This window comes from Rhinoderma darwinii, chromosome 1, assembly GCF_050947455.1.
Source record: "Rhinoderma darwinii isolate aRhiDar2 chromosome 1, aRhiDar2.hap1, whole genome shotgun sequence".
Lineage (NCBI taxonomy): Eukaryota > Metazoa > Chordata > Amphibia > Anura > Rhinodermatidae > Rhinoderma > Rhinoderma darwinii.
The window spans coordinates 180,375,712-180,392,731 of record NC_134687.1 but is presented as its reverse complement, the minus strand read 5'-3'; the positions used below and the strand labels follow the sequence as shown (position 1 = coordinate 180,392,731).

The 17,020-nt window shown below is 43.8% G+C and overlaps 1 protein-coding gene across 1 annotated transcript; it reads right to left on the bottom strand.

The window, feature by feature from the left end:
• Window positions 1-2,251: 2,251 nt before the first annotated feature.
• LAMTOR3 (late endosomal/lysosomal adaptor, MAPK and MTOR activator 3) lies at window positions 2,252-16,421 on the bottom strand. Its single transcript, XM_075860626.1, has 7 exons — window positions 16,210-16,421; window positions 13,777-13,804; window positions 8,868-8,902; window positions 8,252-8,310; window positions 5,918-6,051; window positions 4,491-4,554; window positions 2,252-2,659 (listed from the first exon to the last, which is right to left on the bottom strand). The coding sequence occupies exons 1-7, from the start codon at window positions 16,404-16,406 to the stop codon at window positions 2,586-2,588; spliced, it is 591 nt and encodes a 196-aa protein (XP_075716741.1). The 5' UTR covers window positions 16,407-16,421; the 3' UTR covers window positions 2,252-2,585.
• Window positions 16,422-17,020: the final 599 nt, after the last annotated feature.

Here is a 17,020-nt window from a genome sequence, read left to right as displayed (position 1 = left end):
GAGACTTTTGATCTCATCTCCCACCATATCCACAAATAAATCCACATTGGTAAAGTCTCCTATAGGTGGCAATTTCCTACTCTTCATTTTAAGGTTAGTGAAGGGACCTATACCTGGAGTGCGTCCAGATTCCTCTAATAGCCCCTCAAGGGCCGAAAGACCTTCCATATCAGACTCCTCTAGGCCTAATTCCATGCATTTTTTTCTATTATGGTGTTTAAAAAATTTTATCCATTTAAGTTTGCGAGCAAATAAATTGAGATCTTTTATCCACGAAAATGAGTCAAATTTAACTGTAGGGACAAAGGAAAGTCCCTTTTCTAATAGTGTAATCTCTGATGCACTCAAATTATATTCAGAAAGGTTAATGATTTGAAGCCTATCCATGTTATTCCCCTTCACTAATCCTTTTGACCCCTCAGCATATAGCGGGAAATGGGAGGATTGTTGGCTAAAAAATTATTGCCACTATTAGAAGAGGCTCTCCCACGGCCTCTATTTCTACTTCTTGCTCCTCCCCTAAATTTGTGTTTCCCACCACTACCGCCAAAGAATGGGCCCACTCTTTCAGAGTCTGTAGTTTCACTCTCTGATGTGGAAGGGTCAGATTCCCTCGGCCCCCTATTGGTCTGTTGATATTGCTGTTGTTGTGTAGTGACAAAATCATACGCTTTTTTCTCCCTAAATTCCTGTAGGTCTCTCTGGAATTGGAAGTGTTTTCGTTCCTTAAGATGATTAGTAAACCTTTCCAAAGTTTGTTGGAGGATTTTGTCCCTTTTTTCAAAACCTGGGGTATCTACCAAGGACTTGGCTGCCTCAATCTCTTTTTTAAGCTCAACACTAATAAAGTCAAACTGGACTTTTTCTTCCTCTACCAAGATCTGCATCAGCCTAAGTGAGCTCCCTGTAATCTCCTGTTCCCACCTTTCTTTAATATTAGCGGTTTTTAATCTTAATGCTGGGACAATGGGGACCCTGAGACCTCTGGGAACTATCTTATTCTTTAAATAGTTTTCCAGACTCTGGATCTCCCACCAACTTCTAGTATAATCTTTGTGCAGTCTATTTAGATTTTTAAAGGGAACCTGTCACCAGCATTTTAGCTATAAAGCCAGCAATACCTGGTGAAAGTGGGTGAAAAATCATTGTCATCTAAGCTATAAATATGTTCTAAGTAAGCTCTGTAGCTTTAGTATTCCGTTTTTCAGTGGTCCCAAGCCATATGCAAATGAGCAGAAAAGAGTCAAATCTTCATCTGAAAAGAGTCAGATTTTCATTCCTCCAGCATCTCAGAGTGGACTCCACCTCCTTCTTTTTGATTGACAGCTCCTTAGCCAGTCAGGGCCAGACAGGTGGCAACGGTGGGCGGGGTTAAGAAGCTGCATCCCAGAGGGAAAAATAATTACCATAAAAGGCGGGAAGAGTTTAAACGACGATATTTACAGACAGAGGAGGATTTCAGGAAAGAAGAGAACAGGAACGCACTCTGGACAGCTGCGGCCATTGAGGGGTCAGGCGAGTTTAACAGGTAAGATGTTGATGACAGGATCCCTTTAAAGGTGGATTTGAGAGATGCACCCTGAGCTGTATACGTCAGTTCACACTCTGAAAAGCGCCACTATCTAAGGAGTTTGTCCGCTTGTTTCTCTGCTGTTTACTGGAACACGTGGCCATCTTTAAATATCACCAGGGTTTCTCTGCAGGGATGTAGACTACACTATAAGTACGGGGTTAGCTTTCTTAACTCACAATAGCTGCTGGTAAACAGATGGACAATGGGAAGGGGGGACATCAGCGCTACCCTGCTCATGTCTTCATGTGTAACTGTCCCCCTCGACCTAATGTGACACGGAGGCCAGACAGCAGGGGGAGCTGGAGAGCATGGAGTTCCAGTCCTGGGTTTTACCTGTGACTGCGCGTTGTGAAAACTGCCCTCCAACACACGGGCCAATCCACAGCTCTGACCCAGCTGCCGAGAGCGCTCATGTACCCGATTCTGTGTCTCCTTCCCAAGTGGCATACATTGTAAAGATATTTTCTTATTGATTTCTAAAAAAAAATGTTCCCACTTATATAAGCTTACATGTCAGCTGAAATATTTATTAAAAACTTGCTATACAGGAAAGACCTGCCAGTAATATGTCATTTTAAGCAGTTATTACAATGCCTGTGTACAGAAATAATACCAAACTCCTAGCAAATTGTGATATTATTGAGAAGCTAAAACGGATTTCATCAAAACGAATCCAAGTGAACGGAAACAATCAGCAGGTTAAAGTTTAATGTGGTTAGCAAAAGCTATATACAGTTCAGTGAGAAGTATCGGACTATGCAAGGAATTATTTGGTACATTGCCCAGCGTAACTACAACAGGACGCATCTCCTCGACAGTTGGTAGCGCTTTCTTTTGGGTGACCTATCCGTACTACAAGTAAAGAAGAAGAGGTCTTCCATTTCCCCAGCGGATATGAGCGTTTTTCAGTGCACTGGAGGAACTACAAGTGCGAAGCATCGGATTACTTTGCAAATGTCACTTTTTTTTTTCCACAGCAAAAGTTGAGGATTTGCTTTGCTGACCCCACAGATCACGAATTCTCCACCACCTGCCGCAGCTCCTCAAACAAGGGACCAAGCTCTTTTTCTAAACTAAGGATTAGACCTAGAAGATAAATAAAGAAGAAGTTGTCCTTATTGACATATTTATAAGGGGAATGCCAGAACATTCTGATCAGTGTGGCTCCAACTTCCTCTTGGTAATTCCCAGCAGGGAAAAGGCAACATTTAAGTGAAGTATCACGATGTAAGAAAATATTCACTGTCAAGGGCATTTTACACCGGCAGATTTCGGCCGGTGCAGCGAGCGCCGATCAGCGAGGCATCGTTGATCGGCGCTCGTTTGCTCCTGTCACACGGAGCTATGGATGGGGATGAGTGGTCATTACTCCGATCGCTAGTCCCTATACATTATCATCATGTCGGCAGCGCGTCTCCCTGTTTACAAAGGGAGATGTGCTGCCAACAACGATAATATGAAACTTTTTTTAAATTATACGATCAGCAGAAAAACAAGCGTTTTACTCGTTCATCTGCTGATCACTGCCATGTTTACACAGGGCAATTATCAGCAACGAGCGTTATATTATCACTTGTCTGCCCGATAATCGTCCTGCGTAAAACCCCCTTTAGGACCTTGGGGGGGGTCTCAGCAATCTGAACCCCATGATCAGAAAACAATGGCATATCCTGGCAATAGGTACAATGGTGATATGCATTAGAAAGGGATTGTATGAACATCTGTAGTCCAGAGCTCATTGAAAGACTGCAGGCTGCTGGAAAATACTCCTGTATTCTGCTTCCAAGGGAAATTGTGGGCATTTCAGAATCCCAACATCTCTGTATAAAACCCTCCAACAGCTTAAAGTAGAACTCATTATATTCTCCATAACATGTTACTCCTTTTGCAATTGCTGAATATATTCTTAACTCATAAGGTCTTAATAAATGCGATGATTTTTCTGAGACGTGTTTTTCACACGTGGAACTCAACAGGTTTGTTCATTATTTTTATAGCAATCCTGTCACTTAAACGGGTTGTCCAGGGATGGACAACTGATGACCTATCTACAGGATAGGTCATCGGTATATGATCGGTGGGGGTCAGACAACGGACCCCACACCAATCAGCTGCTCCGGCTGACGGATGTTATGCAGGGTATGGAATATTCAGAGACGGAAGCAGATGGCTCCGACCACTGCATAGCAGCCGTGCCGCTATTCCGTGACCGGAGCCATCTGCCTCCGATGCTCAGAGGAAGCCATAGCAGATCGGTGCGGGGTCCGGGTGTCAGACCCCCAGCGATCATATACCAATTACCTATCCTGTGGATAAGTCATCAGTTGTCCGTGCCTTTAAAGAACAATTTTTAAAATGCCACCATTTCCCTATATAATCTAACTTATTCAATTTAACCTCTTCCGCTCACCTTGCCGAACATTTAGAGCGCTGTTCATTAAATGTAAGGTGTAATTAATTCATGTGTGTATTTATCAGCCATTTTATTTCACTGACTGCACAACGTAACATCGTATTTCCTTTGTATAAGATTACATTGTGCTACAGATTGTGCAAAAAGGAGATCGAGGACATTGCAGGATAAAGTAAAATGAGTTTAGTAGCAGTTAGGCTGCCCTGCAACGTAAACCTGGTCAGACGCCTTGAATATTGTTTGGAGGATCACATCGATTTGGACAGGACCTTGTCTGATATCAATGACGCAAGCAGGTTGGATTTATACCCATCGTATACTTTGTTTCTGGCAGAGAATCTCCATCCACCACCTGAAATAACCTTCACAGATAGCCAAGATGAATGTGCTTATTTATAGACCATCTTATGTGTATTATGTGCACAATTTATATAAAACAAACATCACACACACCTCACCCAGCTAAATAAGTAATAAAGACGGAGGTTTACAACAAATGCCCACCTGTATTGGCATCGTTGCTAGCTATGAAGCTCACAACCAATGGCAGCCTGTTGAACTGGACGATCTGAAACACATAACCAATAACTCACAGAAGGTAATGATCGAGAGGTTTATGGAACTTTTACATTTCCATGGTACTTAAAGGGGGTTTCCAATGAAAGATGTCGGAAACTTTCCAATATACTTTCAATCCCCCCCCCATTTTCAGGATCCGTTCGCTGTCCGTGCATGAAAGCGTTCTACTGTACAGTGCAGTTGCTAGTTTATGGGCGCGTGGCAACAATTGCAGCACCACCGCACTGTCTGAATATACCCTTAGACCATGTTCAGACATATTTCCGTTGCGGATTTTCCAAAGAACCCGCGGCAGAAATCCAAGGGTGGATTTTTTAGCAAATCAGCAACGGATTTTTCAAAAAGAAACATGTCTGAACACAGCCTTTGGTTTTGCAGTTGATGGACTGCAGGTCTTCACACAGATCAGCCCCATTCAATAGGGTTAATTTGCGTGTGGCTTACCGACAGTTTCACGCGGATTACGCGCGCAAATCATGGCAAAAAGTGACAGGTCACGTGTTTTTAAAGCATGGGACGATTTTTGCATTTCTACACATTTCTGCGCAAAATATGGTTTTCACGAGTGGGACTTTTTTTCTAACTAATATTTTGGCGCTAAATACACGCCAAAATCTGCAATTAGGAAATAGCCTTATAGAATCTAATAACCCGTCTTGATCATGTCCTGCTCACATCTAAGGCTTCGTTCACATCTGCGCTAGGGTCCCGGTCAGACCCTGCCTGACACAAATGGAAACCAAAAGGTTTCCGTTTCCATCACCATTGGCTTCAATGGTGACGGATAAGGCGCCAATGGTTTAAGTTTGTCTCAGTTGTGAAGGGGTTCCGTCGTTTTGACGGAATCAATAGCGTAGTCCCCCATTGTTTTAAGTTAAGCACTAGAATGATATGATCGTGCGTGTGCACACTATATTTAACAAACGTTAGAGAGATTTTTTGACACCTGCAACAGAAGACAAAGGGAGTACATAGCAGCCGCATAGACTGCCTGTATGTTATGTGGACCATGGACATGGAGGGGGTGACCTCAGTTTTATTCTTCCTGATGGGTACTGTAATGCAAGATCACCAAAGAAAGAAAACCAGAGTCAAGCCACTCTTCTCTCCAAAACAAAAAGTAAGGAAGGGGTGTGCTGACTGTTGACTACCACAAGAGGCAGCCACGGTTTGATTTTTGCAAATATTGGGCCCTCTCTTATCTACGTATCCCACTTTCTGAGTTGCTTGTTCCAAATGGGGGTTTCATGGTTTTTTTGGTCGCTGCTGAGAGATATATTTTTCCATATCGGAGTGACTACTTGTATGGTAAGCGAGACATGGCGCAGCTCTTGTTCTACAACGTTACATACCTGACACGTGTTGTAGTAACATATGATGCTTTTGTTTTTAGAGAGTCCCAACTTGCTTCCCTGGTCAGTAGCCAATGCAAATGTGGATAGGAAACATGGCCTCAAGGCATGTTCAGGGGAATTCTCATTAGCAACTGATGACAAAGAAACCGAAAACAACAAGGCACGAAATAGTCAGTGTCTGAATGTCAACATCTCCAATAAGCCAATGCATTTCAGATAGGGCTTACACCTATTTTTTTCCTGGGATAGAGTTCACAGGATAAATGGTAAGACACCAAACTCCATCACAAATATGGATGCAACAATGCTCTATTTTTTTCTCCTTAAAAAGGAGTCGTCACATGAAGAAAACCCGTAGATATGCCGAATAAGGACATATGGACGTCATGGAGACCTTATTAGAACCCCACTTAACCCCTTCCCCCTGCTGGCATTCTGGGCCCTAATGTCCAAGCGATTTTTTACATTTTTCCATTGTCACATTCGAAGAGCTGTAACTTTTTTATTTTTGCGTCGGCATAGCTGTATAAGGTCTTGTTTTTTGCGGGACGACTTGCAGTTTTTATTGGTACCATTTGAGAGTAGATGCGACTTTTTGATCACTTTCTATCACATTTTTTTTAAGTCAGGATTAACAGAAAACAGCAATTTTTCCATCGTTTTTTATTTTATTTTTTACGACGTTCACCGTGCGGGTTAAATAATGTAACAGCTTTATAGTCGGGGTCGTTACGGACGCGGCGATACCAAATATGTGTAACTTTTTTGCTTTATTGTAGTTTTTTTTAATAGTAAAGCATTTTGTAAGGGGAAAAGCTGGGTTTTTCATTTTTTTTTTTTTCACTTTTTTTTTAATTAACTTTATTAAACTTTTTTTTACTTTTTTACTAGTCCCACTAGGGGACTTCCCTATCCTCCGATCGCTATTATAATACACTGCAATACTTTTGTATTGCAGTGTATTACTGCCTGTCCGTTTAAAACGGACAGGCATCTGCTAGGTCATGCCTGCGGCATGATCTAGCAGGCATTCGCTGCAGGCAGACCTGGGGGTCTTTATTAGACCCCCGGCTGCCATAGAAGACACAGACACTCGGCGATTTTATCGCCGGGTGTCAGTGAGATGAGAGGGAGCTCCCTCCCTCTCTGCAAAACCATTCAGATGCGGTGCTCGCTATTGTGCACCGCATCTGAAGGGTTAAACGGGTGAGATCGATACTAATATCGATCTCACCCGGCAGAGCAGGGACGCCCCCAGCCCTCAGCTGCTTCTGGCAGCTGAGAGCAGGGAGATTTCACGGCTCCCTGCTCTGTTTACTTTATTCTAATGCAGCGACGTAGTTTGGCGGCGCTCTAGAATAAAGCCCACTAATGACCGCCGTAAAAAGACGTATCGGCGGTCATTAAGGGGTTAATAAGTCAGAGAGAACTCGAGCCATCCATGTATTACATTGATGGCCATAAATAAACTGAATAAATGATATATCCAAACATAAAACAACAACTTTGTAATGTATCTTATTAGAGAAAAAGTCTCTCTTTCTATTTATCACGCCCCCCCCCCCCAAACGTTCACTCACTCTGAATTTATTGCTAAACCCATCCTCTCAAAAGGTGAGAGACTAACCGCTTACTGAGGGATCAGTTTACAGCTGCCCATAGATGTTTAAGGGGAGGCGAGGGGAAGCGGAACAGAGAGAGAGAGGCAGAAAGTCACACAGAGATGCTGCTGCAGCTTATAGTAAGAGTTCTCGCTCACCCCAGTGCTGGATTCACAGCTACACTGCTCAAAAATATAAAAAAAAAAAAAAAGGGGGAGGTCTAAATTTCACTATTTTCTTCAATGTGCATTTTCTCTACTGGCCCCCGATGGGAACACCGGAGAGGACCAACGGCCAGACGCTTTGTAGAAGGGATGCATAAATATTAAAACAGGCTTTGACAAAAACGTGTGACTCCGTGCACAACATTCAACCTATGCAAGGGATCCTACAATAATTTTTTACCTTCATTTTTTTCTACATATAATAGCATCACGGTTAATCGTAGTTTAGAAAAATTTAAATGTGTAAACTGGCTATAAGGGCGGGTTTCATACGCAAAGACCCACACCATGGCAAAGCCACACGCAAATACATCTGATTTAGCTGCGGTTTGGACCGCAATCGCAGTAAAAAACTGAGGCAAAAAAACACATTATTACTAATTCACACACCCAGCAGACAAGCAGTAGAGATACGGTGCTCAGCCATGTGCTGGAGATATAGAGGGGAGCTCTCGAGCCGCTGGTTGGGGAAGACTGCTGTATTTACATCCATTCTTGACTCTTACCTTTAATAACAGGCACACCATCTCTGTCTGACACTACAATGCCATGAAGTCCTTCAACACTATTAAAACGACAATTAAAACGTTGTTAAGTAGCTCATATTACTACATTTATGCCTGCAGAACAAATTCTCAATCACTTTACCATAATGTGGATTGTCACAATTATTTTTCCAATGAGTCAACACATGGATGTCTACATAACAAAATAAAGAATTGGAATTCACACAATTCCCCCGTGACAACAATGTACCACCAGAGCTGCGGAGGCTGGAAGTGTTGTCATTAGCACTTAGCCATACACTTGCTTGTGACAGAAGGCCTGACAATTCAGTAGGGGATAGCGCGGATTTGAAGTCGTTACATTTGTTCACCATTTCTAAACCACGCTAGATGACATTTTATATAAATCTTGTGGGAGTCCACATTTAACGCATACACTGGAATTCTATCAAAACCTCTATTACAGGGGCTGTCAAAGGTTTCCATCACTCCCACTGATCTCAATGTGGAGGGATAGTACATGCAGAACAAATCCATTTAGCCAAACACATGACAACATACAATTTTTCAAGGGCCAGAATAATTTGTCATACATAAAATGAGCCAAATACAGTACCTTGGAAGCTTTTTGTACAAGAACCGTCTTAAGTCCTAGGAAAAGATAAAGCAGATCAGTATGGTCCTGTAAATCATTCGTCAATTGATCAGTTCTTAAGGTATAGTATAGAGAATTGAGAGAGAAAAGCACGGCGCCACATAGTGTGAGTAAGCCCAAGAAATAACAAACTTAGTTTGACAGATGGAGGCTTACCACAGGTGAAAATGTCAGGAGCGTATAGTAGGTAGATAATGGATGAGTGCTGCTGCCGAGATCCCAGCCGGTCAATCTTGAAGGACCACCGCGATGTAAATGTATAAATTATTTGAAAAAACGGGACCCCATACGGCGCTGCTACTCAGGAACGGATACAGTAGTAGTTTAGAATTGAAACTTTATTGTAGGCTACGCGTTTCAATGCCGCAGCGGCATCTTCCTCAGCGTAGCCTACAATAAAGTTTCAATTCTAAACTACTACTGTATCCGTTCCTGAGTAGCAGCGCCGTATGGGGTCCCGTTTTTTCAAATAATTTATACATAAGGTATAGTATAGACACATGCAGCAGCCAAAAACTGCCGATATGTAGTTTTACCGCAAATTGTTGTGCTTTTCAAACGATTGTTTAAGGCTTCGTTCACATCTGCGTCAGAGTCACGTTCGGACGTTCCATCGGAGCTTACCGTCAGAACGGGCCCTTGCCGGAAAAAACAGAAACCGTAGGTTTCCGTTTGCATCACCATTGATTTCAATAGTGACGGATCCGGTGCCAATGGTTCCATTGTTTTGATGGAATCAAAAGCGTAGTTGACTATGCTATTCATTCCGTCAAAACGATGGAACCCTTGCAACAACTGAGACAAACGGAAAAAATTGGCACCGGATCCGTCACCTTTGAAATCAATGGTGATGCAAACGGAAACCTATGTTTTCCGTTTGTTTCGGCAAAGGTCCCGTTCTGAATGGAAGCTCCGACAGAACGTCACTACGGGACCCTGATGCAGATGTGAACGAAGCCTAAGTCTGTACGTTTGCAGGTAAACAGAAGTTTTACCTGCAAAAATCATGCAGATATTAGATTTTGAAAACCACAAAGATTTGAGGTAAAACCTCAGCCAAACAAATTAGTTGTTAAAGGGGTTTTCCAGTCTCCAAAAATTTATGGTGTCTCCTCAGGATAGGCCATTAAAAGCTGATTGGTCGGGGACCGACTCCCGGGACGCCCGCTGATTAGCTGTTTTGAAGGGGGTGCAGTGCTCCAATGAGCGCTGCTTCCCCTTCATTTCAACTTACACACTGTAAATCGTCGAAACACATGTAGTGGCGATTCACAGTATTGCAGCCTTCTTCCATTCACTTCAACGGGGGTCCCGGGAGTTAGACCCCGACCAATCAGATATTGATCGCCTATCCTGCCCTCCTACATGGCCCGTGAAAACGAGCGCCGATCAACAAGGAAGCTCATCTCCTCTCAGAAGGAGCAATGATCAGTAATGTATGGGGACGAGCGATCGTTCCTCCGATCGCTCGTCCCCATACATTTCTATCATGTCAGCAGCACATTTCCCCGTTTACACCGAAATATGTCCTGCTGACAACGAGATTTTCTGCTGCATAAACTATACCAATCAGCTGATGAACGAGTGTTTGCTCATTTAACGGCTAATCAATGCCCTGTTTACACAGGGCAACGATCAGGAACAAACCTTCATATGAACGCTCATTTGCCGATTATTGGCCCGTGTAAAAGGGCCCTTAGTTATTAGGGTCATTTGTCAACAGGTCAGTTGCTAGGGTAGTTTATCATTTCGATTAGATGTTAGAGTCGTTCAGTTGTTAGAAGTGGACTTTACGTTCAGTTAATCAGTGTGGGCACAAGAGGGCATTAATCAAAGATACCAATGATAATAGTGAAAGAGCGCCAAAGATAAACAGCAGAGATTGAGGTATCTGTCCATAAGACCACTATGAGCCGTACACTCCAGAGTGGGGCTATGGAACACTGGCCAGAAAAAAAACTATTGCTTAAAAAAAATATAAATATATATATATATATATATTTTTTAAGAAATAGTTTTTTTTCTGGCCAGTGTTCCATAGCCCCACTCTGTGGAGTGTACGGCTCATAGTGGTCTTATGGACAGATACCTCAATATATATATATAGGTATATATATAAACCTATTTTGAGTTGACCAAACAGCACATGGCAGACGCCCCAGACACATGGAAGGAGGTTTTCTGGTCAGATGAGACTAAAATTGAACTTTTTGTCCATTATGGAAAACACTATGTGTGGCGCAAACCCAACACTTCCTATCACCCTAAGAACGCCATTCTCACAGTGCAGCGCGGCGGTGGCAGCATCATGCTGTGGGGGTGCTTTTCATTGTCAGGGACTGGAAAACTGATCAGGAGTGAAGGAAAGATGGAGGGCAGTAAATGCAGGTAATTCTTTAGGAAAGCCTGTTTTAGGTTGGGTTCCCACAGTGCTGATTTCCTGCAGATTTTGCAAGTATTTTTTAAGCCAAAACCAGGAATAGAACCTAAACAGAAGGCCGGCCTAATAGGTATCCCCTCCTGAATCCATATCTGGTTTTGGCTTACAAAATGCAGGCAAAATCTGCACTGTGGGAGTCCAGACTTAGGCCTCATGTACACGACCGTAGTGGTGTGCACGGCCCATGATTTGTGGATCGGACGGCCACAGAGTGTCATCCGAGCCGCAAATCACGTGTCGCGCACACCACTACGGTCGTGTACATGAGGCCTAAGGCTGGATTCACACGAGCACATTACGTCCGTAATGGACGGACGTATTTCGGCCGCAAGTCCCGGACCGAACTCAGTGCAGGGAGCCGTGCTCCTAGCATCATAGTTATGTACGATGCTAGGAGTTCCTGCCTCGCTGCAGGACAACTGTCCCGTACTGTAATCATGTTTTCAGTACGGGACAGTAGTTCCACAGAGAGGCAGGGACTCCTAGCGTCGTACATAACTATGATGCTAGGAGCCCGGCTCCCTGCCGTGTGTTCGGTCCGGGACTTGCGGCCGAAATACGTCCGTCCATTACGGACGTAATGTGCTCGTGTGAACCCAGCCTTAGACGGACAGAGATTTTAACCCTTTCAGGACCAGACTAATTATCCTTTTTATGCTTTTGTTTTTTCCGCCCTGCCTTCAAGGAGGTCATAACTCTTACTTTTCTGTTGACACAGCCATACGAAGGCTTAATTTTTACGGGACAAGTACTTTTTAATGGTACTATTTAATAGGGTGTGTAATGTACTGGGAAGCTGGTAAAATTTCAGAATGGGGTGGAATTGTAAAAAAAAAAAAAAAACAGCAGTTACTCCATTTTCTGATGTTTTTCATTTTTACAGTGTTCACTGTACGGTGAAAATGGCATGTTATTTTTATTCTGCGCGTCAGAACGATCTCAGTGATGCCAAATTCATGTCATTTCTGTTATGTTTTAGTACCTTTAAAAAACAATGTAAAAGTTTAAAAGAAACTAAAAAATATTTTGCATCGCCATATTGTGACCCCCGTAACCGTATTGGATAAATATTTTTATAGTTCGGGCATTTTTGGATGTGGGGATACCTAATGTGTTTATATTTACTATTGTACAATTTGATTAAAATGTTAACTAAGAAAGATTTTTTTTTTTTTTTAAACACTGCTGAAGTTACACTGGAGTAGTTTAAGGGGAAACATAAATGTCTTGGAACGGCCGATTGAGAATCTGTGGCTTGACTTGACGACTGCTGTGCACCAACACAACCCACGGAACTTGAAGGAGTTGGAGCAGTTTTGCCTGGAAGAATGGAGAAAAATCCCAGTGTCTAGATGTGCTAAGCTAATAGAGACCAAGAGACTTGTATCTGTAACTGTAGCAAAAGGCGACTCCACAAAGTAGTAACTATCAGGCCTCATGCACACGAACTGATTTTTTTCCTCCCGTAAATACGGGTCCTTGGTCACACGTATTCAACCCGTATTGCACCAGTATTTACGGACCCGTGCCCGTAAATTGCATGGCACTAATCGGAAGCCCTTCTCTCTATCAGTGCAGGATAAAGAGAAGGGGTAGCCCTTTCCGTAGTAAAAGAAATTCATGCTTACCCGGCCGTTGTCTTGGTGACACGTCCCTCTTTCGGCATCCAGCCCGACCTCCCTGGATGACGCGGCAGTCCATGTGACCGCTGCAGCCTGTGATTGGTTGCAGCGGTCACATGGGCTGAAACGTCATCCCAGGAGGCCGGACTGGAGGAAGAAGCAGGGAGTTCTGGGTAAGTATGAACTTCTATTTTTTTTACAGGTTGATCTATATTGTGATCGGAAGTCACTGTCCAGGGTGCTGAAAGAGTTACTGCCGATCGTTTAACTCTTTCAGCACCCTGGACAGTGACTATCCCCTGACGTCGCCTAGCAACGCTCACGTAATTACGGGTGCACACACGTAGTCACCCATAATTACGGGAGCCCCATAGACTTCTATGGGCCTGCCCGTGCCGTAATTATGGCCTGAAATAGGACATGTTCTATGTTTTTCAACGGCACGGGCACCTTCCCGTAAGCATACGGGGAGGCACCCGTGGCCAATAAAAGTCTATGGGTCCGTAATTACGGGCATTTCTACGTTCGTGTGCATGGGGCCTCAGGGGTGAATACTTATGCACTGCGCATGTCTTTTTTGCAATTATCGTTTGTGTCACAGTAAAAAAGAATTGGTAAACATGTTGTGTAACTCAAATGGTACATACCGCCCAAAAATCGATTTTAATTCAAAGGTTGTAATGCAACAAAACAGGAAAAACAGAAATAATTTTGCAAGACATTGTACATTAATATGGAATTATACTGCAAACTAAATGTCAACACAAGATTGTGCAGAAAAGGAACCCCGCACAGTGCGGCTACTTACTTCAGCCATGCTTTCGCTACACGGAAACCTAAGGAAAACCGAAATCACACATATGGTTAATGAGGAGATTTGACACTATGGCGGCACGTAGTTTTACCCCAAATCAGCCCGGTTTTAGAATGCTCATTTAGGTCGGCCGTGTTTTTTTGGAGGTAAATTTGCAGTTTTGCAAGCAAAAAACGTGTGTACATGAAAAACATTGCAAAACTATATTGATTTGTTGTAAAGCCGCACATCGCCATGGGTTGTGGCTTCATGCGACTCGTCCGGAGGCAATGCTCTGTGAGCTAAATACAGTAGCATCTGCACAAATCTCTGATAGTTTGCGATCAACCAGGCGACCTAGTTAACATCTGCGTCGGAGGCTCTGTTCAGGGCCTTCGTCGCAGATACGGCCGAGATTACCAGCATGCTTCACTATTGTTTCCGGTAAAGCTATGGACACCCCTACGGAAAAACAATGGTTCCCGTCTAAGGTATCCGTTGTGCAATAGAACCATTGCTTCAGGTCTTCTCTTGTTCTGCTACTCTGACAGAGCAGAACAACGGAAAAACTGATGCAGGTGTGAACCCAGCCTTACAGAGCATATCCTACACTGGATACAATTGTATCCACTTTATAGCGGAGGGCAGGACTAGCTACTCTATGTACCTGGTTTTCCACCTGGGAATTTAAATTTTAAAATAAATAAATAAATAAATTAAAAATGTGTCATCATTCACTGACAGCAAACAAATATCTGAAAAACAAGGAGGATTGAAACACAAATACATTTCAAAATTGTAGAACTTTTCATTTACACAGTGACTAAAGGGGATCTGTCAGATATTGATGCTGCCGAGTCTGAGTACAGCATAAAAAAAAGTGAAGTATTTAGCAGCATACGGCGGATTTTGCCGCGTTTTTCTCAATGCTGGGAGATGGTGACGTCTCCTCTGAAAAACGCAGGGAATCGGTCCACTTTCCACAGCAGGAATTGACAATCTGCGTAACTAAAACTAAGCAACGTCGGTGAATTTCTGGACTGAAATTTTCCGCAGCGTGTGGGTGAGGTTGGTTCATTCACACCCACTTTGCTGCGACCGTATTCTGCTGCGTAATTTCAGTCCGCCATTCCGGATGGAAAATACGCAATTCCGTTACGCGCGGACAAGCCCTTATACTTGCGACGTGCAGATAGTATGAGTCCAGATATATTCATACTCCCCTCGTCCTTCAGCCGCTGACTGATACTTTTCTCTTTATTACTCTGCATAGGGAGAAGAGGGTCAACTAGCGGCCGAGGGCAGCAGGAATATATGAACATACTTGGACTCATAACTGTGGCGCTGCCTGCGCTCTGCAAGTTTCCTGACAGTAGAGAAATAAGTAGATACAGATTGTGCAAAATGGGACCATCCCATGGATGTCAATTTAGGAGGTTGACCTGGCTTATCCCATAGATAGAAGTCTACAGGGAAGCAGAGCTGCCCGCAAGGTGCACGGCTGTGCAAGTCGGGAGCTTTTAGAACCCAGGAGCTAAAGGGTGAGAACTCGTGTGTGTGTGTGTGTGTGATACTTATAGGAATAGTCTCTACTCCCCCAAACATAGTGGTCTATGGGAAATGATCCAGGTCAGGAGCGGTCTACACCTATCAGAGGATTATTACGACACGGGCGTTCTTCTGGAACATCCACGCTACAGTTCCCATGTATAGAAGTCAATGGGGATACGGAGCTCTCAAATTCTCTAAGGCCTCATACACACGACCGTGATTTGTGGCTCGGACGGCCGCGGAGTGTCACCCGTAAATCTGCGGGTGAATTGCGGCCCCATTCATTTCTATGGGCGCATGCACACAGCTGTGGTTTCCACGGTCCGTACTTTGCCCAGGAGCCTGGATCGCAAAAAGAACGGACATGTCTTATTAGGGCCGCATCCTGCGGTCCAGGCTCATAGAAATTAATGCACGCGGCCATGTGCACGGCCCGCGATCTGCAGGTGGCTCACAGGTGACACCGCACGGCTGTCCGAGCTGCAAACCACGGCCGCGCACACCACTACGGTTGTGTACATGAGGCCTTAGTCAGGAGTAGTTTGAATACAGGAGCTAGGAAGCGAGCACCGTTGTGGGGGTCATTCTTCCATCCCTAGAGGTGGTCTCGTCCATTAGTCTACAATGATAGACTGTCCACATACAATTAGGACATCAGAGAATGCTTCAGCTCTGTCACTATACAGTATTGTCCTGCTGATATCTGAACTTCCTACATATACCATGGGCACAGCTGCTGGCATAAACAGTCTCAGCAGTGTCCTCACATCTACCATTACGTCGTCCGCCTGAGGAGCAATATATGGACCGCTGATCGCTACGTGTACCGTCCTCTATGCACAATCCTAGTACCGTATACGCACCGGAGACACGAGCGGAGCTCCCTCCACCACTTACCTCCAGCTCCCCAGACTGTCGCCACCGCTGTCAGCTGACCGGAAGCCGCGGTCATATGATCTGCTGTGACACTCGCTTTCCGGTAGCTCCGGGCGGCCATGTTTGTTGAGGGCTGAGCTGCGCCTACATGACGTGTTTACGTGCGGGGCTAAATTATGTGTACACAGTCTAGGGGTAACGTGGGCAATGTTTCTCATGCGACCATATTATTTATATGCACGTCATCGTCTATAGTAGAAATTAGTATTACCCCCCCAGTATCACGGAAGTTACTACATAGCAAACATTAACCCCTTCAGGATCTGCCTCCCGGCATCCTGAAAGCCATAACTTTTCTGTTTTAGTGGCGCCTTGAAAGGTTTTTGTTTTTTTATTTTATTTTTTTGTTGGAAGAGTTGATCTTCGAGTACATATTGTTGTGGGAGTCAATGGGTCAAAATACATTAGAATGAAATCTAGATGAGTGTTCCAGCAGACCCTCACGCCAGGAGTCCAGCATCCTAATCAGTAGATTTCATATCGATATGAGAGAGAAAGAATAAAAAACACAGACGCTGCTGGTATGCCCAAAATACTCCTCTGAGGTTTATTGCCAAACTCAATTATAATAGTATCATTCAAAAAGGGTGTAGGCTTGAGGTTAACCAATCAGAGGCAATGTGACAATAACTCTTATTCAGCCAATAGCAGACCATGAGAATATTTCAAATGCATTATTATAATTTTTCATTAAAATGTTGACATCAGAATTGCACCTGGAGGCAAGCATACAATGGGGTGGTGTTAGCTGTTCTTTCCATAGAGGGAGTGT

What these genes read in the sequence shown, in the direction of transcription:
- LAMTOR3 (XM_075860626.1), bottom strand. Translation starts at nt 16,406, where the DNA reads ATGAGAAACATTGCCCACGTTACCCCTAGACTGTGTACACATAATTTA. An exon ending in GACAGTCTGGGGAGCTGGAG is followed by an intron (nt 13,805 to 16,209) that starts GTAAGTGGTGGA and finishes GGTTTTCCTTAG; the next exon opens with GTTTCCGTGTAGCGAAAGCA. An exon ending in TGGTGTGCCTGTTATTAAAG is followed by an intron (nt 6,052 to 8,251) that starts GTAAGAGTCAAG and finishes CTTTGTCATCAG; the next exon opens with TTGCTAATGAGAATTCCCCT.